The following is a 21705-nucleotide window of genomic DNA, read 5'->3' on the forward strand; positions in this document are numbered from 1 at the left end:
GGTTAGCACTGCATGGTGGCTCAGTGGTTAGCACTGCAGCATTGGGGTCATGGACATCTGAAGGAGTCTGTATGTTCTCCCCGTGTTTCCGTGGGTTTCCTCCGGGTTCTCCGGTTTCCTCCCACAATCCAGAGACATACTGATAGGGAATCTAGACTGTGGGTCCCATCGCGGACAGTGATGATGATGTCTGTACAGCGCTGCTGAATATGATGGCGCTATATAAGCCAGCATAATAAATAATGTGTGCAGCCATCACAGCCTGCTGGGAGTTGTAGTTCGGCACTGCGATCACTGACTGTTTGCCGTTTCATAGAGTAGGGGCAGTAAATCTTTACTTTTGAGAATACGCGTTCCCACACCCGGAAGTGTCTGTGGCCGGTGTGCGCGGCGCCCCCCACAGGGTCACACTTACTTCTGTAGCACATTTTCCTCCGCTTGAAATTAAGGACTGTGATGTTTTTGGCAGAGCTGATGGTTATGTTGAGCTGCATGACGAGCATGACCTCCATCTCCATTTTCCCAGAGCAGAAAAGATCAACTCTGAACACTGCCAAGAAAAACAGATGCAAAAATGATTAATGTCAGAAGTGAGAGGGCTGCGTACAACTGGGTGGTGTAACCCGGGCACGCGGACGGCTGGTGTTACTGATACCGGCACAGTCTGGGGTCACGCGGGGCGGGCAGCTACCACGGATGGCCTTCAGCAATGACTTTACAGGACAGGAAAACGATCTGAAGAACCCGAGGAGCAGGAGTGTTAAGGAGGCCTCTCCGACCCACCCGTCTCCCACAAGCCTCGTCTGGACACACGCACATTGTGATGAATACGACACCCAGCGGGTGTGCATGACACGCTACGGTCAGCCCCTCTCACCTGCTGAAGACCCTCTATCAGGAGCAGTAATAGAGAAACCTCATTGCCATGTTGGGGACAGGGCAGTCAGAAGACAAAGCTCCAATATGAGGCTGCTAAATAATTACATTAAAAAAAAAAATTTAAAAAAATTTGCTGCACCATGTGAGAGCAACATTACACATGGACAGAGCCCGATTCCATCGATGTGTCACTTACTGGGCTGCTTGCTGCAGTTTTGATAAAATCCCCGTTTTCTCTGCTGCAGGTCTAGCAGTTCTCTGAATGCTGAGCCCTGTGCAACCCCGCCCACACTCATGATTGACAGTTACTGTGTACACTGATTTTACTGAAATTACAAGCACCCCACTAAGTGACATCACTGGAACCAAGGTCTCTGCCCCTACATCATGCTGCTCTCAGATTACAAAGTAAAACCTGCTGACAAATTGACGTTAGAAGGTTATGGACTTAAGTTTGGGACTTTTAATTTTTTTAAATTACCGGTAAGTCTCATGATCCATTGTGTGGATTGTAGCCACCTGATCAGTAGATCTAGCTCTTCAGCAGCAGTGATGCCAAGTGATGTAAATACACAGAATTTTGCACCGTTTGCCTCCTATAGATTCCTTCACTGCCAATTGCTGGCTGCAGGAGGGAGCTCACAGAGTCCGTCAGTAAGCCAGCTTTGATTGAAAAGTTTAGAATTATTATTATCCGTCTTTTTCAGAGCTTCTCTCAGATGGCTTATGACTATAGACGGCATCAAAGTTGAGGAACTACATCAAAAAAGTCACCCAGGTCTAGACACTTTAATGGGAACCTGACAGCTGATAATTACTGTGCGAAAACTGCAGGCGGACCACAGCAGGCGGCCCAGGAGCAGGCGGCCCAGGAGCAGGCGGCCCAGGAGCAGGCGGCCCAGGAGCAGGCGGCCCAGGAGCAGGCGGCCCAGGAGCAGGCGGCCCAGGAGCAGGCGGCCCAGGAGCAGGCAGCCCAGGAGCAGGCGGCCAAGGCATCTCTCCTGCCGGGGATGCAGGTAGATCTGTAGGACAGGGCACACTAGTTAAATTAAGGTGATATTTATTTGCAATCCAACTAAACGCAATCTGTGTCTGAAGAAGGTCCAAGTCATTGACCCAAAATGTTAGATAAGACACAAATATCCCCTCAATGTAACGTCGGAGTGCCTAGTCGTACTATAAGTGGTAGGACACCACTAGTGCACCACTATCCGGAGTGCCGCGATCTATACCTAGAGGTACACAGGATGTCTCACTCAAACGCTGCATAGTTTCAGAGAAACCTTACATTTAGATCACACCGGTGACTACTCCAAATAGCCGGCCTCTGACCTGCTCCCCATGAGGGACTGGTCTCTCCCTGGGTGTATAAGGGGTGACAGGTGTTTTGCAGTTGTCTCCTGAGCAGCTTGGCCTATGGATAACTTTTATAAGTATGTTTTTCTCTGAAACGCCGCAGTGTGGTAGAAATGATACCGCCAGACACTGTCCTGATTTGTGCAGCAAGAATCAAGAGTCAGATTCCCTTTAAAAAATAAATCTGTTTCAGTATCTAGGACACTGTTTGATCCTTCTCATAGCGCCCTCTTCTGCTCAGTTACGGTCCTCTAACAACGCCCACCTCCAGTGCTGGTGACAAGAAGCCTGCACGATACTTAATGGCTGGCATCACGCCACCATAGGTATACCATGCCAGGTGATGGCACTGAGCTACTGAACACGTGTGACCGCCAGGGTATGAAGCATGAGGACGACATTCTGACAATGAACACCTGGGGGCGCCATAACCTGACTGTAACAGAAGTATTTACCCACGAGAACATTTTATTCAATCAGAAGCCTTAAAAAAAAACCTGTTTAACAAAGAAACTAGTATTTTCAGGTGGAACATCCATTATATTCCGTTTCAAAAACTAACCCACAGATTTTGTTTTTTATAATTGTACCATTTACAGGCCATCAATAATGTGTGCAGATTATGTGCACTACAATACTTCCAGTTGCCATTTCCAGCGCGGCTCCAGTCCTCTCCTGAATCATGTGACCACAGCTCTTTCTTCATGGCTCACATTGTGAAGCATTAGTTCCTTTCTTAGCCCAAGTCTATGGGGGCTTCATTCTGAGTCTCATACACTTACAATGAAAGGGGGTCTTGTGGTCCACACAGAAGGCGCTCCGAGCCGGCAATCATGTGATGTGAGAGGATTGGGGCTGCGCTGGGAACAGTACAAGACGGCGACTGGTAAGCATCAGGGTATAAACACTGTGCACTCATTACTGATGGCTAACAGAGGAGGCGATTAACAAAAGATATTAAAAAAAAAAAAACAACTAAGGTGGTCCTATAAGAAATTCTTAAAGTCCATTAGAAAACTAAAACAATCTTAAAGGCTGCACTGGGCCCAAGGTGAACCGTCCACATATTTTATAATTGTCCACATTAGTAAAGCCTGCATTCTGCACGTGCTGTGCGATGTTCACTTGGCACTGTTGTGTATGGTCTTGCATAGGAAATCGGAAACTAGCACAGTCATTTGTTTACTAAAAGGCTTAGAAGATTTTATTGTAAGCAATAGAAAATATATAAATAAATATATTTATATAGCTTTTGAGTTACATTTTCATTCCTGGGATGTCCAGATTTTTTTTCTGCGGTGCCTGCTTTCCAGCACATTTCAGTCCAATTGGTTTTGACCGATATGGCTGTAATCGTGTTGTAAACGTGCAGTGCACCGGGTACCTGCTTATACCATGAAAACCACAAATACCACTCATATGCAAAAAAAATTATGTCTGAATAAGATCTAAGGAGTGTGTGATTTTGCAGCACACTATGGCTCCTGTGAACACAGCATGAAGAGGCTGTCTAGTACTGGTGGGAGATCCATGGGGGCCCGTGGGGGCGCAGCGTCACTCAGCAGGTTTCAGGTCTTGTTCTTAGCCCACAACATGAACAAAATGGCAAATACCAAAAAACAAATTTGCCATTTATTAGAACATAATAATACCACTAAGGGTTTTTTCTATTACTGCTATCACTTTAAACTACAATGGCCCATCTAACCACATCGCAGTGGATAAGGCATACTCTGTGCATTATAAAGCCAACATGTAAAACTTCTGTGTGACCATATATGAAGGGAGCGCTGGTAGTAATTAGTCTCATTTTTATGCAGCGAAGAAAAGGACAAATGTCATTTTAACGTAATGTTCATAAACGTCAGCTGTAGTCACTACTTATCACCACTAGGAGGTGCTGCAGTGCCTCGGTGCTGGTGCCAGTGGATGGGACATTCCCAGAGCCGCTGTCATTTCATTGCTTTATATCCAATGCTGGTTATGGTCAGAACAAATTGTACCTGAGAAAGCCACCTACCTGACAAGGAGCGAGGCACATCCCCCTGCAGCGAAATATTGGTCTGTGGTAGGTCCATTGCCAAGGAATTGTTCACCTGAAATCCCAGCTTGTACTCAACCTGAGGAGGAAATCACAAATCACAAAAATCAATGCAGATACACAGCCCCGACTCACTTTTCGTTCTGGGCTTGTGATATTCATTGCTGTCTTTTACACATAATTCTTAAAAAGAGCCCAAGCGGTTCATGAATTTTGCCAAAATTAAGTCATCTTTAACCATTTTTTTTTTTTTTTTACTTTTTAGTGTAAAATATTACAAAAAATTGCTGTTAGGATTAAAATTACTCTGGGTGGGGAAGGAGGGAGGACATAGGTGTGAAAAATAGGACTAAAAAAAAAAATAAAGCAAATGATGAATCAGGCAAAAACATCTGGGAAGCACACCCACAAAAAATATATTTATATATACATATACACAAAAAAAAAGGTGCCAGAGCAATAATGAATCCGCCTCAGTCTACAAAAAGCCTCCCGCATTCTCTCCTGTGCACCATTGTGTTGTTGTGTGACTCCAATGGTGGGAGCTCACAGGACACGTATGGGGGGAGCTCACAGGACGCGTATGGGGGGAGCTCACAGGACGCGTATGGGGGGAGCTCACAGGACGCGTATGGGGGGGAGCTCACAGGACGCGTATGGGGGGAGCTCACAGGACGCGTATGGGGGGAGCTCACAGGACGCGTATGGGGGGAGCTCACAGGACGCGTATGGGGGGAGCTCAGAGGATGCGTATGGGGGGAGCTCACAGGACGCGTATGGGGGGAGCTCACAGGACGCGCATGGGGGGAGCTCACAGGACGCGCATGGGGGGAGCTCACAGGACGCGTCATGTACCTGTGCATACAGTATAGCAGGCTCAGGCGCTTTCAGGAAACTAAGAAAAAAATATAGTAAAATAAAAACTTAAAAGTTTTACAATATATAAAAATAAAAATTTATCTTTTAGGTTTTTTAAGAATAAAAATGTATCCAAGTCTGAATCACACGCCATCCTCCAATTTCTAATAAAAAAAATAAAACAAAACACATCCGGTTGCTGCATTCATAGAGTGCGAGCTACGACAGCATAAAATAAACTTGTAAAGAAAAAAAACGTCAGCCAAGAATTACCACATGACCCTATTGGAATGCAATAAACATTGGTGAAAAACATGAATGTTGCCCCGAATGGGATCAATAATAACATTTGCCTGTCGCAGAAAAATCCGGCTCTCACAAAGCTCATGGGGGGAAAACACAAGACATCACATGGATCTTGGAAAATGGGGAGGAAAAAATCCCAAGAGGTTAGAAATGAAAGATGGCCCAGATAGAGTGGGATAAAGGGACGGGTCACTGCTGCCGACTAGGACCCCGCAGCAGCTGCTCCACTTCAGAGAGCTGCGCTCTGCATAGGCCTGAATCATCAAGACCAGCAGTATTCTCACTGACCGTTTTTATAAGGGGAGCGCAATGGAGTCAGTGGCTTCTGATTCATTAAGACATGCACTCCTGATAATGAATCAAGAGTCCATGACAGAACTCATCTCCCGCCTCACCCTGTCCCGCCAAAACTAGCGTGAGAACGCCAATAGTTACAACAATTTCAGTCAACTTCAGGTTTAAAAAAATTCAATAACTTTTCAAATCAATTCATGCCAGAAGTCTGGAAAACATTGCCTCGATGAAATGGGGCCCATGGGGCAGGCACCAGAGACATAGCTGCTCGGTGAGGAGACCGGAGAAGGATCCCCACTGATCCCATAGTTATGGCTAATCCTATGGCCGGGGGAATATTATGTGTGACCAGACAATCCCCATAACAGTATGATAAATGACTTGGTGTAGACTTCCTCCCCAGACCTAGGCCGGTTGGGGAAAATGGCCACGTGGGCCAGAGTTGCTTAGTAACAAAAAGCTTAATAAACAAAATAATAGAACATGGCACCGATACATCAGAAAATCGTGTGTATATCTTCAGTATCCTCTGCGGGTAATACATGACGCAGGTTATGAAAGGACTTGTCATAGGCGATAGGCAACAAATACCCATCTATATCAGCCAGAAAAGGCCAATGCTCAGAGGGAGCCAGCATCACAGTAAGGAGGAATCCGCTGTGAAACAAGCTGCCCACAGACGGGGAATCGGACCATGGAAACGTACCGGCACGTATACTCAGCACAAAGCCTAGCGAGGATGGGAGAAATGTCAATAGCCGAGAAGAGGAGAGCAGTCTAGACCTGCCGGCATCATGTGTGCTGAGGAGGAGCATGGGGAAAACCAGAGAAGTTAGGAGACGAGCCAATAAGTATCACAGTATCTCTGCACTCATTCAGGTATTCTCGGTTAGTGGAGAAATGGGATTTAGTGATTTAGGATCTTATCCGTTTCAAAGAAAGTTTGGTTACAACCAACAGAGCCGATAATTGATGGTCACGCGACTTCCCGAGAGTTCAGAAAGGTGTTCTGCCTAGTTATAACCCAAGGCACATGGCTGAACGTGCTGCAGACAGTAACGTAGGCTCCATGTACTGTGGCTGCACGGAGGCCACGTCACACCAAACCATTTACTGAGGTGCAACCTGCCAACTGTGTATCCAAAGTGACGTCAATGCAAATTAAAGGATTTCTCTTTGTCTTCACAGCGAAATCACAGCTCTAAAATAACTGCACCACAGCGAGGAGCAGAGACGCGCATCCGCCTGCGCGAACTGAACGAGAATTGCTGCCACGTGACACACCACCATGTACACCCGGCCGTGCTTGGAGGGCTACGAGCGGCTGTCAGACCCCCTTGCTGTGCTGTATAGATGAGACATTGGACACTATACACACGAGATGACGGGCTGATCCCCTGTGTATGGCCAATGGCAACATATGAGGCAGGAGCGTTTTACTTTAAGTTCCCAAGAAAGAAGAAAAAAGGAAGAATTAACAACGCACCTTAGATTTGGAGTGCCAGCTGAAGTGGAGGCTGCTGGTCTCGGTGGGAACAAGCAGGTTAAAGGAAAGGGCATAATGATTGACGATATCGTTCCTGACATAGTACAGCTCCGCATCCAACCCTATATGAAAGAAAGAGAAGAGATTAGTAATTGAGCAACAAAACCCAAAATCAGAATACACTCAATACCGAATAACAGCACAAGCGCCCCAGTGATATGTACCCGGCCAGAGCTACGCATCCCGGTAGAGCTACGCACGCACCCCCGGCCAGAGCTACGCACGCACCCCCGGCCACAGCTACGCACGCACCCCCGGCCACAGCTACGCACGCACCCCCGGCCACAGCTACGCACGCACCCCCGGCCAGAGCTACGCACGCACCCCCGGCCAGAGCTACGCACGCACCCCCGGCCAGAGCTACGCACGCACCCCCGGCCAGAGCTACGCACGCACCCCCGGCCAGAGCTACGCATCCCGGTAGAGCTACGCATCCCGGTAGAGCTACGCATCCCGGTAGAGCTACGCACGCACCCCCGGCCAGAGCCACGTACGCACGCACCCCCGGCCAGAGCCACGTACGCACGCACCCCCGGCCAGAGCCACGTACGCACGCACCCCCGGCCAGAGCCACGTACGCACGCACCCCCGGCCAGAGCCACGTACGCACGCACCCCCGGCCAGAGCCACGTACGCACGCACCCCCGGCCAGAGCCACGTACGCACGCACCCCCGGCCAGAGCCACGTACGCACGCACCCCCGGCCAGAGCCACGTACGCACGCACCCCCGGCCAGAGCCACGTACGCACGCACCCCCGGCCAGAGCCACGTACGCACGCACCCCCGGCCAGAGCCACGTACGCACGCACCCCCGGCCAGAGCCACGTACGCACGCACCCCCGGCCAGAGCCACGTACGCACGCACCCCCGGCCAGAGCCACGTACGCACGCACCCCCGGCCAGAGCCACGTACGCACGCACCCCCGGCCAGAGCCACGTACGCACGCACCCCCGGCCAGAGCCACGTACGCACGCACCCCCGGCCAGAGCCACGTACGCACGCACCCCCGGCCAGAGCCACGTACGCACGCACCCCCGGCCAGAGCCACGTACGCACGCACCCCCGGCCAGAGCTACGTACGCACGCACCCCCGGCCAGAGCTACGTACGCACGCACCCCCGGCCAGAGCTACGTACGCACGCACCCCCGGCCAGAGCTACGTACGCACGCACCCCCGGCCAGAGCTACGCACTCACCCCCGGCCAGAGCTAGGTCACCAGACTCACTGCTCCACAGGATGGAGGGGAAACTGCAGCCACCATTTATCATACAGATCTGGGGGCTAGAGCCCGACAATCAGCGGCTCCACAAGGGACATCAGTGCAGCCCAGGACGATTATGTGTACAGCAGCTGAATGGCGCACAAAGTCACAAATCATGAACCAAACAAGACAGCGGATTAAAGGCCATGCCGTAATCTCATCGCTGCCCCACACCAGCACACATGTATAACACAGACATTGCCAGCTGAAGCCCATTAATATGGGATGAATGCTGCTAAGAGATTTTAGGTAAAATATCAAAAACTGCAACACGAATGCTACATCTGAATTTAAGCTTACACGATAAAGGGGAAAAAAAAATGTCTCTGTCTATAGTTACAAGAGTGTAAATTCCACATTGCTCCCAGCACAGGTGTCACAGTACAACCAGGAGTCAGCGTAGAGAGGCCAGCCCGTCTCCTGTAGGGCGTACAGAGCCTAATGGGTGCGACATATACAGGAGTGTACACCAGCCATAGTACGCAGAGGGGATCACACAGATAGCATTACATGTATATAGGGGTAGCAGAGAGGATCACACAGATCGCATTACATGTGTATAGGGGGAGCAGAGGGGATCACACAGATAGCATTACATGTATATAGGGGGAGCAGAGAGGATCACACAGATCGCATTACATGTGTATAGGGGGAGCAGAGGGGATCACACAGATAGCATTACATGTATATAGGGGTATGCAAATTGCCTCTTCTGAGAAAAAGAGGACTTAACTCTATAGCGCCACCAGTTGGAAGTAGCGATCCTACAAGTCACAATCAACCCTTTAACGAGTCGCGCAATATGACTTTGGATAAAAGCCAAATCAGCATCTCAATTGGCAGACAATGTATATAGGGGAGCAGAGGGGATCACACAGAAAGCATTACATGTATATAGGGGGAGCAGAGGGGTTCACACAGATAGCATTACATGTGTATAGGGGGAGCAGAGGGGATCACACAGATAGCATTACATGTATATAGGGGGAGCAGAGGGGTTCACACAGATAGCATTACATGTGTATAGGGGGAGCAGAGGGGTTCACACAGATAGCATTACATGTGTATAGGGGGAGCAGAGGGGTTCACACAGATAGCATTACATGTGTATAGGGGGAGCAGAGGGGATCACACAGATAGCATTACATGTATATAGGGGGAGCAGAGGGGTTCACACAGATAGCATTACATGTATATAGGGGGAGCAGAGGGGTTCACACAGATAGCATTACATGTGTATAGGGGGAGCAGAGGAGATCACACAGATAGCATTACATGTGTATAGGGGGAGCAGAGGGGATCACACAGATAGCATTACATGTATATAGGGGGAGCAGAGGGGTTCACACAGATAGCATTACATGTGTATAGGGGGAGCAGAGGGGTTCACACAGATAGCATTACATGTGTATAGGGGGAGCAGAGGGGTTCACACAGATAGCATTACATGTGTATAGGGGGAGCAGAGGGGATCACACAGATAGCATTACATGTATATAGGGGGAGCAGAGGGGTTCACACAGATAGCATTACATGTATATAGGGGGAGCAGAGGGGATCACACAGATAGCATTACATGTGTATAGGGGGAGCAGAGGGGATCACACAGATAGCATTACATGTATATAGGGGGAGCAGAGGAGATCACACAGATAGCATTACATGTATATAGGGGGAGCAGAGGGGTTCACACAGATAGCATTACATGTATATAGGGGGAGCAGAGGAGATCACACAGATAGCATTACATGTATATAGGGGGAGCAGAGGGGTTCACACAGATAGCATTACATGTATATAGGGGGAGCAGAGGGGATCACACAGATAGCATTACATGTGTATAGGGGGAGCAGAGGGGATCACACAGATAGCATTACATGTGTATAGGGGGAGCAGAGGAGATCACACAGATAGCATTACATGTATATAGGGGGAGCAGAGGGGTTCACACAGATAGCATTACATGTATATAGGGGGAGCAGAGGGGATCACACAGATAGCATTACATGTGTATAGGGGGAGCAGAGGGGTTCACACAGATAGCATTACATGTGTATAGGGGGAGCAGAGGAGATCACACAGATAGCATTACATGTATATAGGGGGAGCAGAGGGGTTCACACAGATAGCATTACATGTATATAGGGGGAGCAGAGGGGATCACACAGATAGCATTACATGTATATAGGGGGAGCAGAGGGGATCACACAGATAGCATTACATGTATATAGGGGGAGCAGAGGGGTTCACACAGATAGCATTACATGTATATAGGGGGAGCAGAGGGGATCACACAGATAGCATTACATGTGTATAGGGGGAGCAGAGGGGATCACACAGATAGCATTACATGTGTATAGGGGGAGCAGAGGAGATCACACAGATAGCATTACATGTATATAGGGGGAGCAGAGGGGATCACACAGATAGCATTACATGTGTATAGGGGGAGCAGAGGGGTTCACACAGATAGCATTACATGTATATAGGGGGAGCAGAGGAGATCACACAGATAGCATTACATGTATATAGGGGGAGCAGAGGAGATCACACAGATAGCATTACATGTATATAGGGGGAGCAGAGGGGTTCACACAGATAGCATTACATGTGTATAGGGGGAGCAGAGGGGTTCACACAGATAGCATTACATGTATATAGGGGGAGCAGAGGGGTTCACACAGATAGCATTACATGTATATAGGGGAGTCCAGAGGCTGACCAGTGAGCGCTGCGCTCGCCTTACACTACAAACAGGTCACCCTAGCCCCAGTCCGTCCCACCATCTTTTACATATTGATGAGGGTCTCCAGCTCCCACTTGTCCTCAATCACTGTCATACGTTTTACACAGTAAACCTCCGACTGATGCGTCTATTCAGCCGCAGCACAAAAGAAAAGCCGAGACTAATTGGGCCAATTAAAGGAGGCACTTAATCCTCCAGAGCAGCGCTTGCTGGCACCAATACAACTCTCAGGTGGTATTGTGTGGGCACAACCTCAGGGCTTGGGAAACAGCCGGCAACATTATTACACCACACAGCACAGAAGAGCTGTGTCTGCACATCCAACATGTCTGTCAGGTCTCTAAGCTAGGAGCGAGTGAGTGAGAGTGTGTGTGTGTGTGTGTGTGTGTGTGTGTGTGTGTGTGTGTGTGTGTGTGTGTGTGTGTGTGTGTGTGTATGTATGTATCTGTATTTAGTGTGTGTATGTATCTGTATGTAGAGTGTGTGTGTGTGTGTGTATCTGTATGTAGTGTGTATGTATCTGTATGTAGTGTATATCTGTGTAGTGTGTGTATCTGTATTTAGTGTGTGTATCTGTATGTAGTGTGTATGTATCTGTGTGTAGTGTGTATGATCTGTATTTAGTGTGTGTGCGCATGTAGAGTGTGTGTATGTATCTGCGTGTGTGCGCGCGCGTCTGTATTTAGTGTGTGTATGTATCTGTATGTAGTTTGTGTATGTGTATCCGTATGTAGCATGTAGTGTGTATGTATGTGTGTACTGTGTGTATGCATCTGTATGTAGTGTGTGTGTGTATCCGTATGTAGCATGTAGTGTGTATCTGTATGTACTGTGTGTATGTGTATCTGTATGTAGTGTGTGATCTGTATTTAGTGTGTGTGTATGTGTATGTAGTGTGTATGTACCTGTATGTAGTGTGTGTATATGTATGTAGTGTGTATGTATCTGTATGTAGGTATGTGTATCTGTATGTAGTATGTAGTGTGTATCCATTTAGTGTGTGTGTATGTAGTGTGTATGTATCGGTGTGTAGTGTGTATGTATGTAGATCTGTATTTAGTGTGTGTGTATCTGTATGTAGTGTGTGTGTGTGTGTATCTGTATGTAGTATGTAGTTTGTATGTGTATGTGTGTGTGTGTGTGTGTGTGTGTGTGTGTGTGTAGTGTATATGTGGTGTGTGGAATGTGTGTGTGTATCTGTATGTAGTTTGTATGTATTAGGCTACTTTCACACTAGCGTCGTTTGCGGTCCTTCGCAATACATCGTTTTGGAGAAAAAACGCATCCTGCAAAGTTGCCCACAGGATGTGTTTTTTCTCCATAGACTCATTAGCGATGCTTTGCCACACGTTGCATCCGTCGTGCGACGGATGCGTCGTGTTTTGGCGGACCGTCGGCACAAAAAACGTTCCATGTAACTTTTTTTTGTGCGTCGAGTCCGCCATTTTCGACCGCACATGCGCGGCCGAAACTCCGCCCCCTCCTCCCCAGAACTCACAAAGAGCAGCGGATGCGTTGTAAAACTGCATCCACTGCCCACGTTGTGCTAAATTAAACACACTGTCCGTCGGTACGTCGGGCCGACGGACTAGTGTGAAAGTAGCATTAGTGTGTGCGTGTGTATCTGTATGAGCAGCACGGTGGCTCAGTGGTTACTCCAGTTTCCTCCCACACTCCAAAGATATACTGATAGGGATTCTAGATTGTGAGCCCCATCGGGAACAGCGATGATAATGTGTGCAAACTGTAAAGTGCTAAAGGGCATGGCCTCACTAAGGTCGCAGAAAATTTCGGATGCAAAGTAAAGCAACTAAGAGGATGTAAACTAGACTAGATGTCCACAGATTCCCCAAATGTATCACACAGCAAGAATACACTGTGCTGAAGTTAGAATTAATAAATCTGCCCCACTGCAGTATATGATGGGTAATAACATGTGGCATACTGCCTTGGTGTGATTTCAGTGGAAAAGCTTTGGTTGTCATTATACTGGTAATGGAGGCTCTTTATGTCACTACTGAGAGTGGGGAAGGAGCTGGTTGTGGCTCGCGACCCGCTCTCAGACCTGAATGTGGCTCACCACCCTCTTTCATAGGTGGATGTGGCTCTCAAGGTCAGAAAGGTTGGGGACCTCTGGGTTATAGAGTATGTGCTGACGATCAGTAAACGCTGCGGGTTGGAAGCTGTGGACTACACTGCGTCCAGATATTACAGCATAGTGGATGGATCAAGAAATCTCACATCCACTCAGCGTCCAGAGACACCCGGGAATCACCCGCGGAGACTGACATGTGGCACGTCTTTACAGACCGCTTGTCTCCACAAGCCATACCATTATTTGAGCACCATAGTTTTGTGTCATTAAAAAATATACAAGCCCCTGAAAGAACTGCTGAGCCTTTTATCAGTCAGTTGGGTCTGTCTGATGTGGTCACATTATAAGCAGAAGCCATAATAAAAGTGTATATGACTCAGCCTTATACAGAGGCTTTGTGCCAGCTCCTGGCTGGAGTCACCACAAACACCCGACTGCCCCACCATATTACCGGCTGAAAACGCTTTACTATCACAAGCTTGATAACTGAAAAGATCGTGAGAAGGGATAGTGCATCACGGAGAAAGGTCCAAAGAGAAGTCCATACAGATCTGCGGAGATGAAAGGGTTCCCTAAAGGAATCCTGATATTAGGGGACACCTCCTACACAAGGGTAAGCTGGCATGGTGCCTGGCAGCCATTACCGCCCATGTCAGATAGCGCCTGGAAATACAAGCGATTTTGCAGTTTATTATTAATTAAAATGTTCAGTCGTTCTTCACATATTAACACTCTTGTTTACAGCTCGTTGCCTTGGAGACCGACCACTGCTGTTGGACAGCAGAACCCGCGCAGTGCTCACAAGCTCTTTTCTATTGATCTGATAAGCACTGTATAGAAGCTGCCAGGATCACTGCGGGGCGCCGTTAGCCCCTAATCTCAGCCAGCGTCTGTGCATCGCTAAACACGCTAGACAGCAGAGGTGGTCGGTCTCCACGGCATTAGGTAACAAACAAAACAAATGATAACGTCTCAAAAACGGCTTCAAATTTTAATATGAAATACATATCAAAAGTGCTTATTTTTACAAGCATTATCCAACAATACCATTTATGAAGATGGGAATAATCCTTTAATGGAAAAGGTCACACGAGTTTGGTCGCGTTTTCATAACGCTGGCAAAAACAGTTTTTGCCATGCGTTTTCACAAATCACGCCGGAAACTACAATGTGACCAAATTCCTTCTTATGGTAAAATGGAGATTGCAGGCCGGTGTCACAGAGCAGCACAAGACGACCAGCGCCATCCAGGCCTTGTGGATGGAGGCAGCTCAGAGGTATAAGGATTCTGAGCATATCGAAAAAGGTCAGGTTCCCCATTCAGGAGATCCATTGGGTTGGACAAAGCATGCACAAAAGAAGGCTAGTGTCCCCTACAGGTGGCAATCCAATGCCAGGAAAGGGGCTTCTTCCTTCTGGAGCAGACACGTTGAACATAATGGAGCGGCTGGGAACTAAAATATGGAAGAACGATGGTTCACTGGGAAAACAAACATTTGTTGAACCATCAACCTACTTCTGTATAATGAGTACGTCCACAAGCCCGCCTGGCCACCCAACTTGGGAGGCCCCCACTATGCTCTGCCCGTTTCAGGCCATCAGACTACAAGCCGGAGAGTGACCCTGAAGCGTTTCATCCTCTCCGGTGTGCACACATCATGGGTCCTACAGTAATGAGCAGAAGGAGGACAGGATAGCACGCATTCTGATGGAAATGATCCTAGCATGGAAACCGGTGAAAACATGGATACAAATAGCGAGTGCTTTTCATTATGGACCCGACTAAACAAATTAAAGTCAAACAAGGGAAGAACGTGTTGAATGGATTAAGCAGAAATCTGTTTCCTGAATTAACCCAAATGAGATTGATTTCATGGCAGGAAGTCAGGCTTTTCTTGTGAGCAGCACCACGAGGGCACATCCATCCCGGCACCTCGGGCATCCGCTCACATGGGCAGCAGCTTTCCTCCGGCTGCTGCAGGCTTGTTATTCTGGATTTATAGTGTTGGGACAATGGGGATTACATGTTTGTATTAGCAGAGGTCAGGCGGGGATGAACTGCTCACAGTCTGACCTCCGGCCATCCCTGCTCCCAGGACTGGGCTATAGAATGACTTCTGCCCACACTTGGCTACAAAAACTCGCCTCAACGCAATGCTGCCAGGTACACTGCCAAGGGGAGACATCTGTTTGTGTCTAACTTTTAATTATGGAAAAATCTATTTATTTTAGGTCTAATCCTAGAAAAACCCACCATCAGACCAAGGCTATAACATTCTCCAAGCAAAACTGTCAGGCCAAACCATACGCTGCCGTTACTAAAGCCAGAATCTGTCAGTAGGTTTGTGTTATGTAGTCCGAGAGCAGCATGATGTAGGGGCAGAGATCCTGAGTACAGCGATGTGTCACTTACTTGGCTGTCTGCTGCTCTTACAATAAGGGTATGTGAAGGATTTCTTGCAGAAATTTTCCTGACAAAAAATCGGACATTTCTGCCAGAAAACCGCATGCGTTTTTTTCATGCGTTTTTGGTGCGTTTTTTTCCAAATGCATAGAATTGCGGGAAAAACACAGAAAAGCCGCAAAATTAATGAACATGCTGCTTTTTTTACCGCGATGCGTTTTTTTCGTGGAAAAAAACGCAACATGTGCACAAAACATGCAGAATGCATTCTAAATGATAGGATGCATAGTGTATGCGCTTTTAATAAGTTTTTATAGCGTTTTTATCGCAAAAAAAAACGCAAAAAAACCTGAACGTGTGCACAAAACCCTAAAATCAGTGTTTTATCAGCAGGAATAGATCACTACAGAACAAGTCGCTTTGTGCCTCCTAGTCCAACCACAACCTCACCACTGATTGGCTGCTTCCTGTGTTTACTGTGCATAGGCAGAAAACTGCCAGTCGTATGGGCGGAGTTATACAGCGCTCAGTAGTCAGAAAAATGCAAAATCTGCAGCAGAAAAAACAGGGATTGCTTTAAAATAACAAAAAACAGCCAAGTAAGTAGCACATTCCTGGAATCAGGGTCTCAGACCCTGCATCAGGCTGCTCTCAGTCTACATAGCCAAAACCTGCTGACAGACTCCCTTTATAGTGTCTCACTACTTTCAGAAAACGATAAATTGATGAAATGTAGAAGTATCCAGCAGTATGCTTCTGCCCTAATGACTATGGTCGGCGGCCACTGAAGATACGAGCAGAGCGGGATACAGACTTATGCGGAAACACACAACTATGCACAGCCACAAGACCTTTACAGAAATTATACGTAATCTTGTTTCACAAGCCTTTTTGCACTGTCAGGGGTTCAACCTTTGATAACCCTTTTCCAACAGGTGCTCTTATAGCGACAAATCACAGCTACTACAGAGGTTAATCTCACTCATGGCTGCTCAATTCAGTCATTGTCATGTTAATAGAAAAGCATCTAACCCAGCCATGTAGGCAAAATGCAATTCTAGATGTAAAGAGGGTCCCCATGAGAGACACGCCCCAGAGGAGTCCCCCTGAGACGCCCCAAAAGGCTCCCCCTGAGAGAGACACGCCCCAGAGAGGTCCCCCTGAGAGAGACACGCCCCAGAGAGGTCCCCCTGAGAGAGACACGCCCCAGAGAGGTCCCCCTGAGAGAGACACGCCCCAGAGAGGTCCCCCTGAGAGAGACACGCCCCAGAGAGGTCCCCCTGAGAGAGACACGCCCCAGAGAGGTCCCCCTGAGAGAGACACGCCCCAGAGAGGTCCCCCTGAGAGACACGCCGCCTTCATAAAAACCATAAGAATTAGCACTAAATAAAAATTCCTAAATCTTTAGAACCATTTGGAGGATTAACAATATATTAGAATAAATTAAGAGAGGAACTTGACACTTTTTAGCTGGTGACCGGTCTGCTATAAAGTGGTTGCACAGGTCTTACAAACCAATTGCCCATTAGGATAGGTTATGAACATCAGATCGGTGGTGGGTCAGACACCCGGCACCCCCACAGATCAGCATGTGACAGGTCCTGGTGGTACACCTTGTGATGCGCGGACAGCACCGCTCCGTACACGGTGTAATGGCTTTCTCAGGTTCCGCAGCTCAGATCCTACTCACTTCCATAGTGGCTGCGCTCCAGTACCTGAGTGAGCACTAGTGTTGATCTAGCAGCTGTATCATTTATCGGAGAGTCTTACGGGAACATCTGCACATGTAAATGAGCCACAAAGTAGTCTGATAAGTAATAACAAAAAAGCTAACAAATAGGAGATGCATTAGGGAGTTTACAAGTCCTCGCCCAATGTGATGCAGAAAACATGACGGCTCCACGACGCGTGACAAACAGTCTGATGCCTTATTTAGGCAGGAGACGCTGTGGGAGTAATGTGCTCTGCTGACAGGAGAACATCATCTTCCCCACCAAGCAGGATAACACCAGAGCGATCCTCCAGACAAGTTATATCAGGTCATGGACACCAGACAGGCAGAATCCCCAGAGAGGAAAAAGGAGCATTTAGGAGCTCAGCCGTGGAGATGGGCAGCTGGCTAAAGCCTCATACACACAGATAGACGAAGTCTCCGTTATAGTTTGTGCTGCTCAACATGTCTAAAAAAAATATCCAAAGAAGTTTGATCTTTTGATCAGAGTTGCAAAATAAAACCACCAGTGCAAGTGTATGGACCATGAAAATCACAGGCAACACACGGATAGCACATGTGGTGCAATTTCTATCATTGAAATGGGAAGGAGAAGCTGTGCCATTTTTTTTTGTGTGTTTGTGGGGGGGGAAGGGAGCAAGGTGACTGGGCATGTAAGAAAATCACTGATAGTCAATACAGATGCACAGGACAAATATGGATAAATCTGATCCAGCACAATGATGAACACTGGTCTGTTTTCTCATGAACAGCTTCTCGAAGGCGGATATTAACACATCCTATATACACTGCTCAAAAAAATAAAGGGAACACTTAAACAACAGAATATGGCTCCAGGTTAATCAAACTTCTGTGAAATGAAACTGTCCACTTAGCAACCAACATTGTTTGACAATTTCACATGCTGTTGTGCAAATGGAATAGACAACAGATGGAAATTATTGGCAATTATCAAGACACCCTCAATAATGGAGTGTTCTGCAGGTGGGGACCACAGACCTCCTCTCAGTACCAATGCTTTCTGGCTGATGTTTTGGTCACTTTTGAATGTTGGTTGTGCTTTCACACTCGTGGTAGCTTGAGACGGACTCTACAACCCACACAAGTGGCTCAGGTAGTGCAGCTCATCCAGGATGGCACATCAATGCGAGCTGTGACAGGAAGGTTTGCTGTGTGTCAACGTAGTGTCCAGAGGCTGGAGGCGCTACCAGGAGACATGGAGGGGGCCGTAGGAGGGTAACAACCCAGCAGCAGGACCGCTACCTCAGCCTTTGTGCAAGGAGGAACAGGAGGAGCACTGCCAGAGCCCTGCAAAATGACCTCCAGCAGGCCACAAATGTGCATGTGTCGGCACAAACGGTTAGAAACCGACTCCATGAGGATGGTCTGAGTGCCCGGTGTCCACAGATGGGGGTTGTGCTCACAGCCCAACACCGTGCAGGACGCTTGGCATTTGCCACAGAACACCAGGATTGGCAAATTCGCCACGGCCGCCCTGTGCTCTTCACACATGAAATCAGGTTCACACTGAGCACATGTGACAGACGTGACAGTCTGGAGACGCCGTGGAGATCGATCTGCTGCCTGCAACATTCTTCAGCATGACTGGTTTGGCAGTGGGTCAGTAATAGTGTGGGGTGGCATTTCTTCGGAGGGCCGCACAGCCCTTCATGTGCTCACCAGAGGTAACCTGACTGCCATTAGGTACCTAGATGAGATCCTCAGACCCCTTGTGAGACCCTCAGACCACTTCTGAGACCATATGCTGCTGCGGTTGGCCCTGGGTTCCTCCTAATGCAGGACAATGCCAGACCTCATGTGGCTGGAGTGTGTCAGCAGTTCCTGCAAGATGAAGGCATTGAAGCTATAGACTGGCCTGCCCGTTCTTCAGACCTGAATCCGATTGAACACATCTGGGACATCATGTCTCACACCATCCACCAACGTCACGTTGCACTACAGATTGCCCAGGAGTTGGCGGATGCTTTAGTCCAGGTCTGGGAGGAGATCCCTCAGGAGATCATCCGCCACCTCATCAAGAGCATGCCCAGGCATTCTATGGAGGTCATACAGGCACGTGGAGGACACACACTACTGAGCATCATTTCCTTGTCTTGAGGAATTTCCACTGAAGTTTGATCAGCCTGTAACTTAATTTTCCACTTTGATTTTGAGCATCATTCCAACTCCAGACCTCTGTCGGATATTAGTTGTGACTTACGTTGATCGTTTTTAGGTTTTATTGTTCTCAACACATTCCACTATGTAATGAATAAAGATTTACAACTGGAATATTTCATTCAGTGATATCTAGGATGTGGGATTCTAGTGTTCCCTTTATTTTTCTGAGGTGTGCGTGTGTATGTGTGTGTATGTGTGTGTATGTGTATATATATGTGTGTGTGTGTGTGTGTGTGTGTGTGTGTGTGTGTGTGTGTGTGTGTGTGTGTGTGTGTGTGTGTGTGTGTGTGTGTGTGTGTGTATGTGTGTGCGTGTGTGTGTGCGTGTGTGCGCGCGATTGGCATCTGCACCGTCGCAGCTACAGCCACAAAATTTTGCACAGTCACACGTCTGGACCCCGAGAGCGTCATAGGCTATGTTGTGAGGCGAAATTTTAACCCCGTGCTTTCCAATTCACCAAAGAATTTTGCCCCTATCTACATAAAGGGGAAAAAGTGAAAGGAAAAGTGTTGGAGACAAATTGACAGCTGCCTGATGTGAACAAGGGGGACTTCAAGAGTGAGAGCGATGGCGCCAAAGAGTATATACCGTACAGTTGCTAAGGTGGGGCCCCGACATGGGATACTCACCACATACGGGGTATGAGAACACACACAAAATGCGCCACACACTACCACGTTCTTGAACACATATACCACCCTCAGCACACATTTCACACAAGTCTGGTATTATCCTTCAAAAATAAAAATCTGATTAATAAGCAGGCAAACTACAAGAGCAACAAATGTACCATATAGGAAATACGGCAGCTGTCAGTCACATGACCTGTCTATTGAGATGACACACGTATATACTATATACAGGGGCGATGACAGGTATATACTATATATAGGAGATGACATACAGGTATATACTATATACAGGAGGAGATGACACAGGTATATACTATATATAGGAGATGACACAGGTATATACTATATACAGAAGAGATGAAATACAGGTATATACTATATACAGGAGGAGAGGACACGTATATACAATATACAGGAGGAGATGACATACAGCAGGTATATACTATATACAGGGGAGATGACATACAGGTGTATGCTATATATAAGGGAGGTGACAAACATGTATATACTGAGGGGAAAATGAAAAGGTGTGAGGTGAAAATGAAAAGGTGTGAGGTGAAAATGAAAAGGTGTGAGGTGAAAATGAGAGTAGGGAGGGAAAATAGTGGAGTGATCGGAAAATGACAGATGTCGGGTTGAAATGACAAGTGTTAGGGGGGAATGAGAGGAGTGAGGGGGAAAATGAGAGGAGTGATGGAGAAAATGAGAGATGTGAGGGGGAAAATGAAAGGCGTGATGGGAAAAATGAAAGGCGTGATGGGAAAATAAGAGAAGTGAGGTGCTAAATGAGAGGTGTGATGGGAAAACAAGAGAAGTGAGGTGCTATAACTAACCACAGATATTTACTATGCCCAGGCATCGCCGGGCTCTTCAGCTAGTATATATTTCCATATGCTACGATGATAGGAGCATAGAGATAACCATTCCAACAGAAGACAAACAGCCAATGTAGCACAAAGAAGAGAGGAGTTTAGGGGAGGCCCGGCTGTGGCTCATGGCCGAACCAGACTCCTGGTTAGTTCTCAATCATCTGCTCAGGATGAGGGCAAAGAGTTCAAGTAAAATATGGCAAAGAATGAGTCTGACCGCACAAACATGACATGAGATTTTTAGCAGGACATTTCATTTATTTTTCATGTCTAGACACCACAGAGGAAATCAGCCTGCGGTGGAGAAAACTTATTTCGCTGACTGAATTGCTGAAGCATTTGGTTTAGATGAAGTCCCCATGACCACATCTCCCACCCTGCAGGTTTGGCCTTTGTCAAAGTCCACCGGAGTGCAGGTTATCAGATGAAGCCTACATGTGGCGCACATTTATTTCTTCCTTAAGCACAAGCGTTTGCTAACAAGAGTGATATACTGCATAAG

General features: G+C 47.5%; 1 protein-coding gene across 3 annotated transcripts in view; it reads right to left on the reverse strand.

Moving 5' to 3' along the window:
• The window catches only part of RYK (receptor like tyrosine kinase), a 128323-nt gene that overhangs the window by 72325 nt on the left and 34293 nt on the right, over nt 1–21705 (reverse strand). For all 3 annotated transcript variants that reach the window (XM_077291274.1, XM_077291275.1, XM_077291276.1), the window contains 3 exons: nt 7221–7342; nt 4256–4355; nt 416–550 (listed from right to left, as the gene is read on the reverse strand). In XM_077291274.1, the coding sequence (XP_077147389.1) occupies nt 416–550; nt 4256–4355; nt 7221–7342 (357 nt within the window). The remainder of the gene's footprint in view (nt 1–415; nt 551–4255; nt 4356–7220; nt 7343–21705) is intronic.

The sequence above is a fragment of the Ranitomeya variabilis genome, chromosome 2, assembly GCF_051348905.1.
Source record: "Ranitomeya variabilis isolate aRanVar5 chromosome 2, aRanVar5.hap1, whole genome shotgun sequence".
NCBI lineage: Eukaryota > Metazoa > Chordata > Amphibia > Anura > Dendrobatidae > Ranitomeya > Ranitomeya variabilis.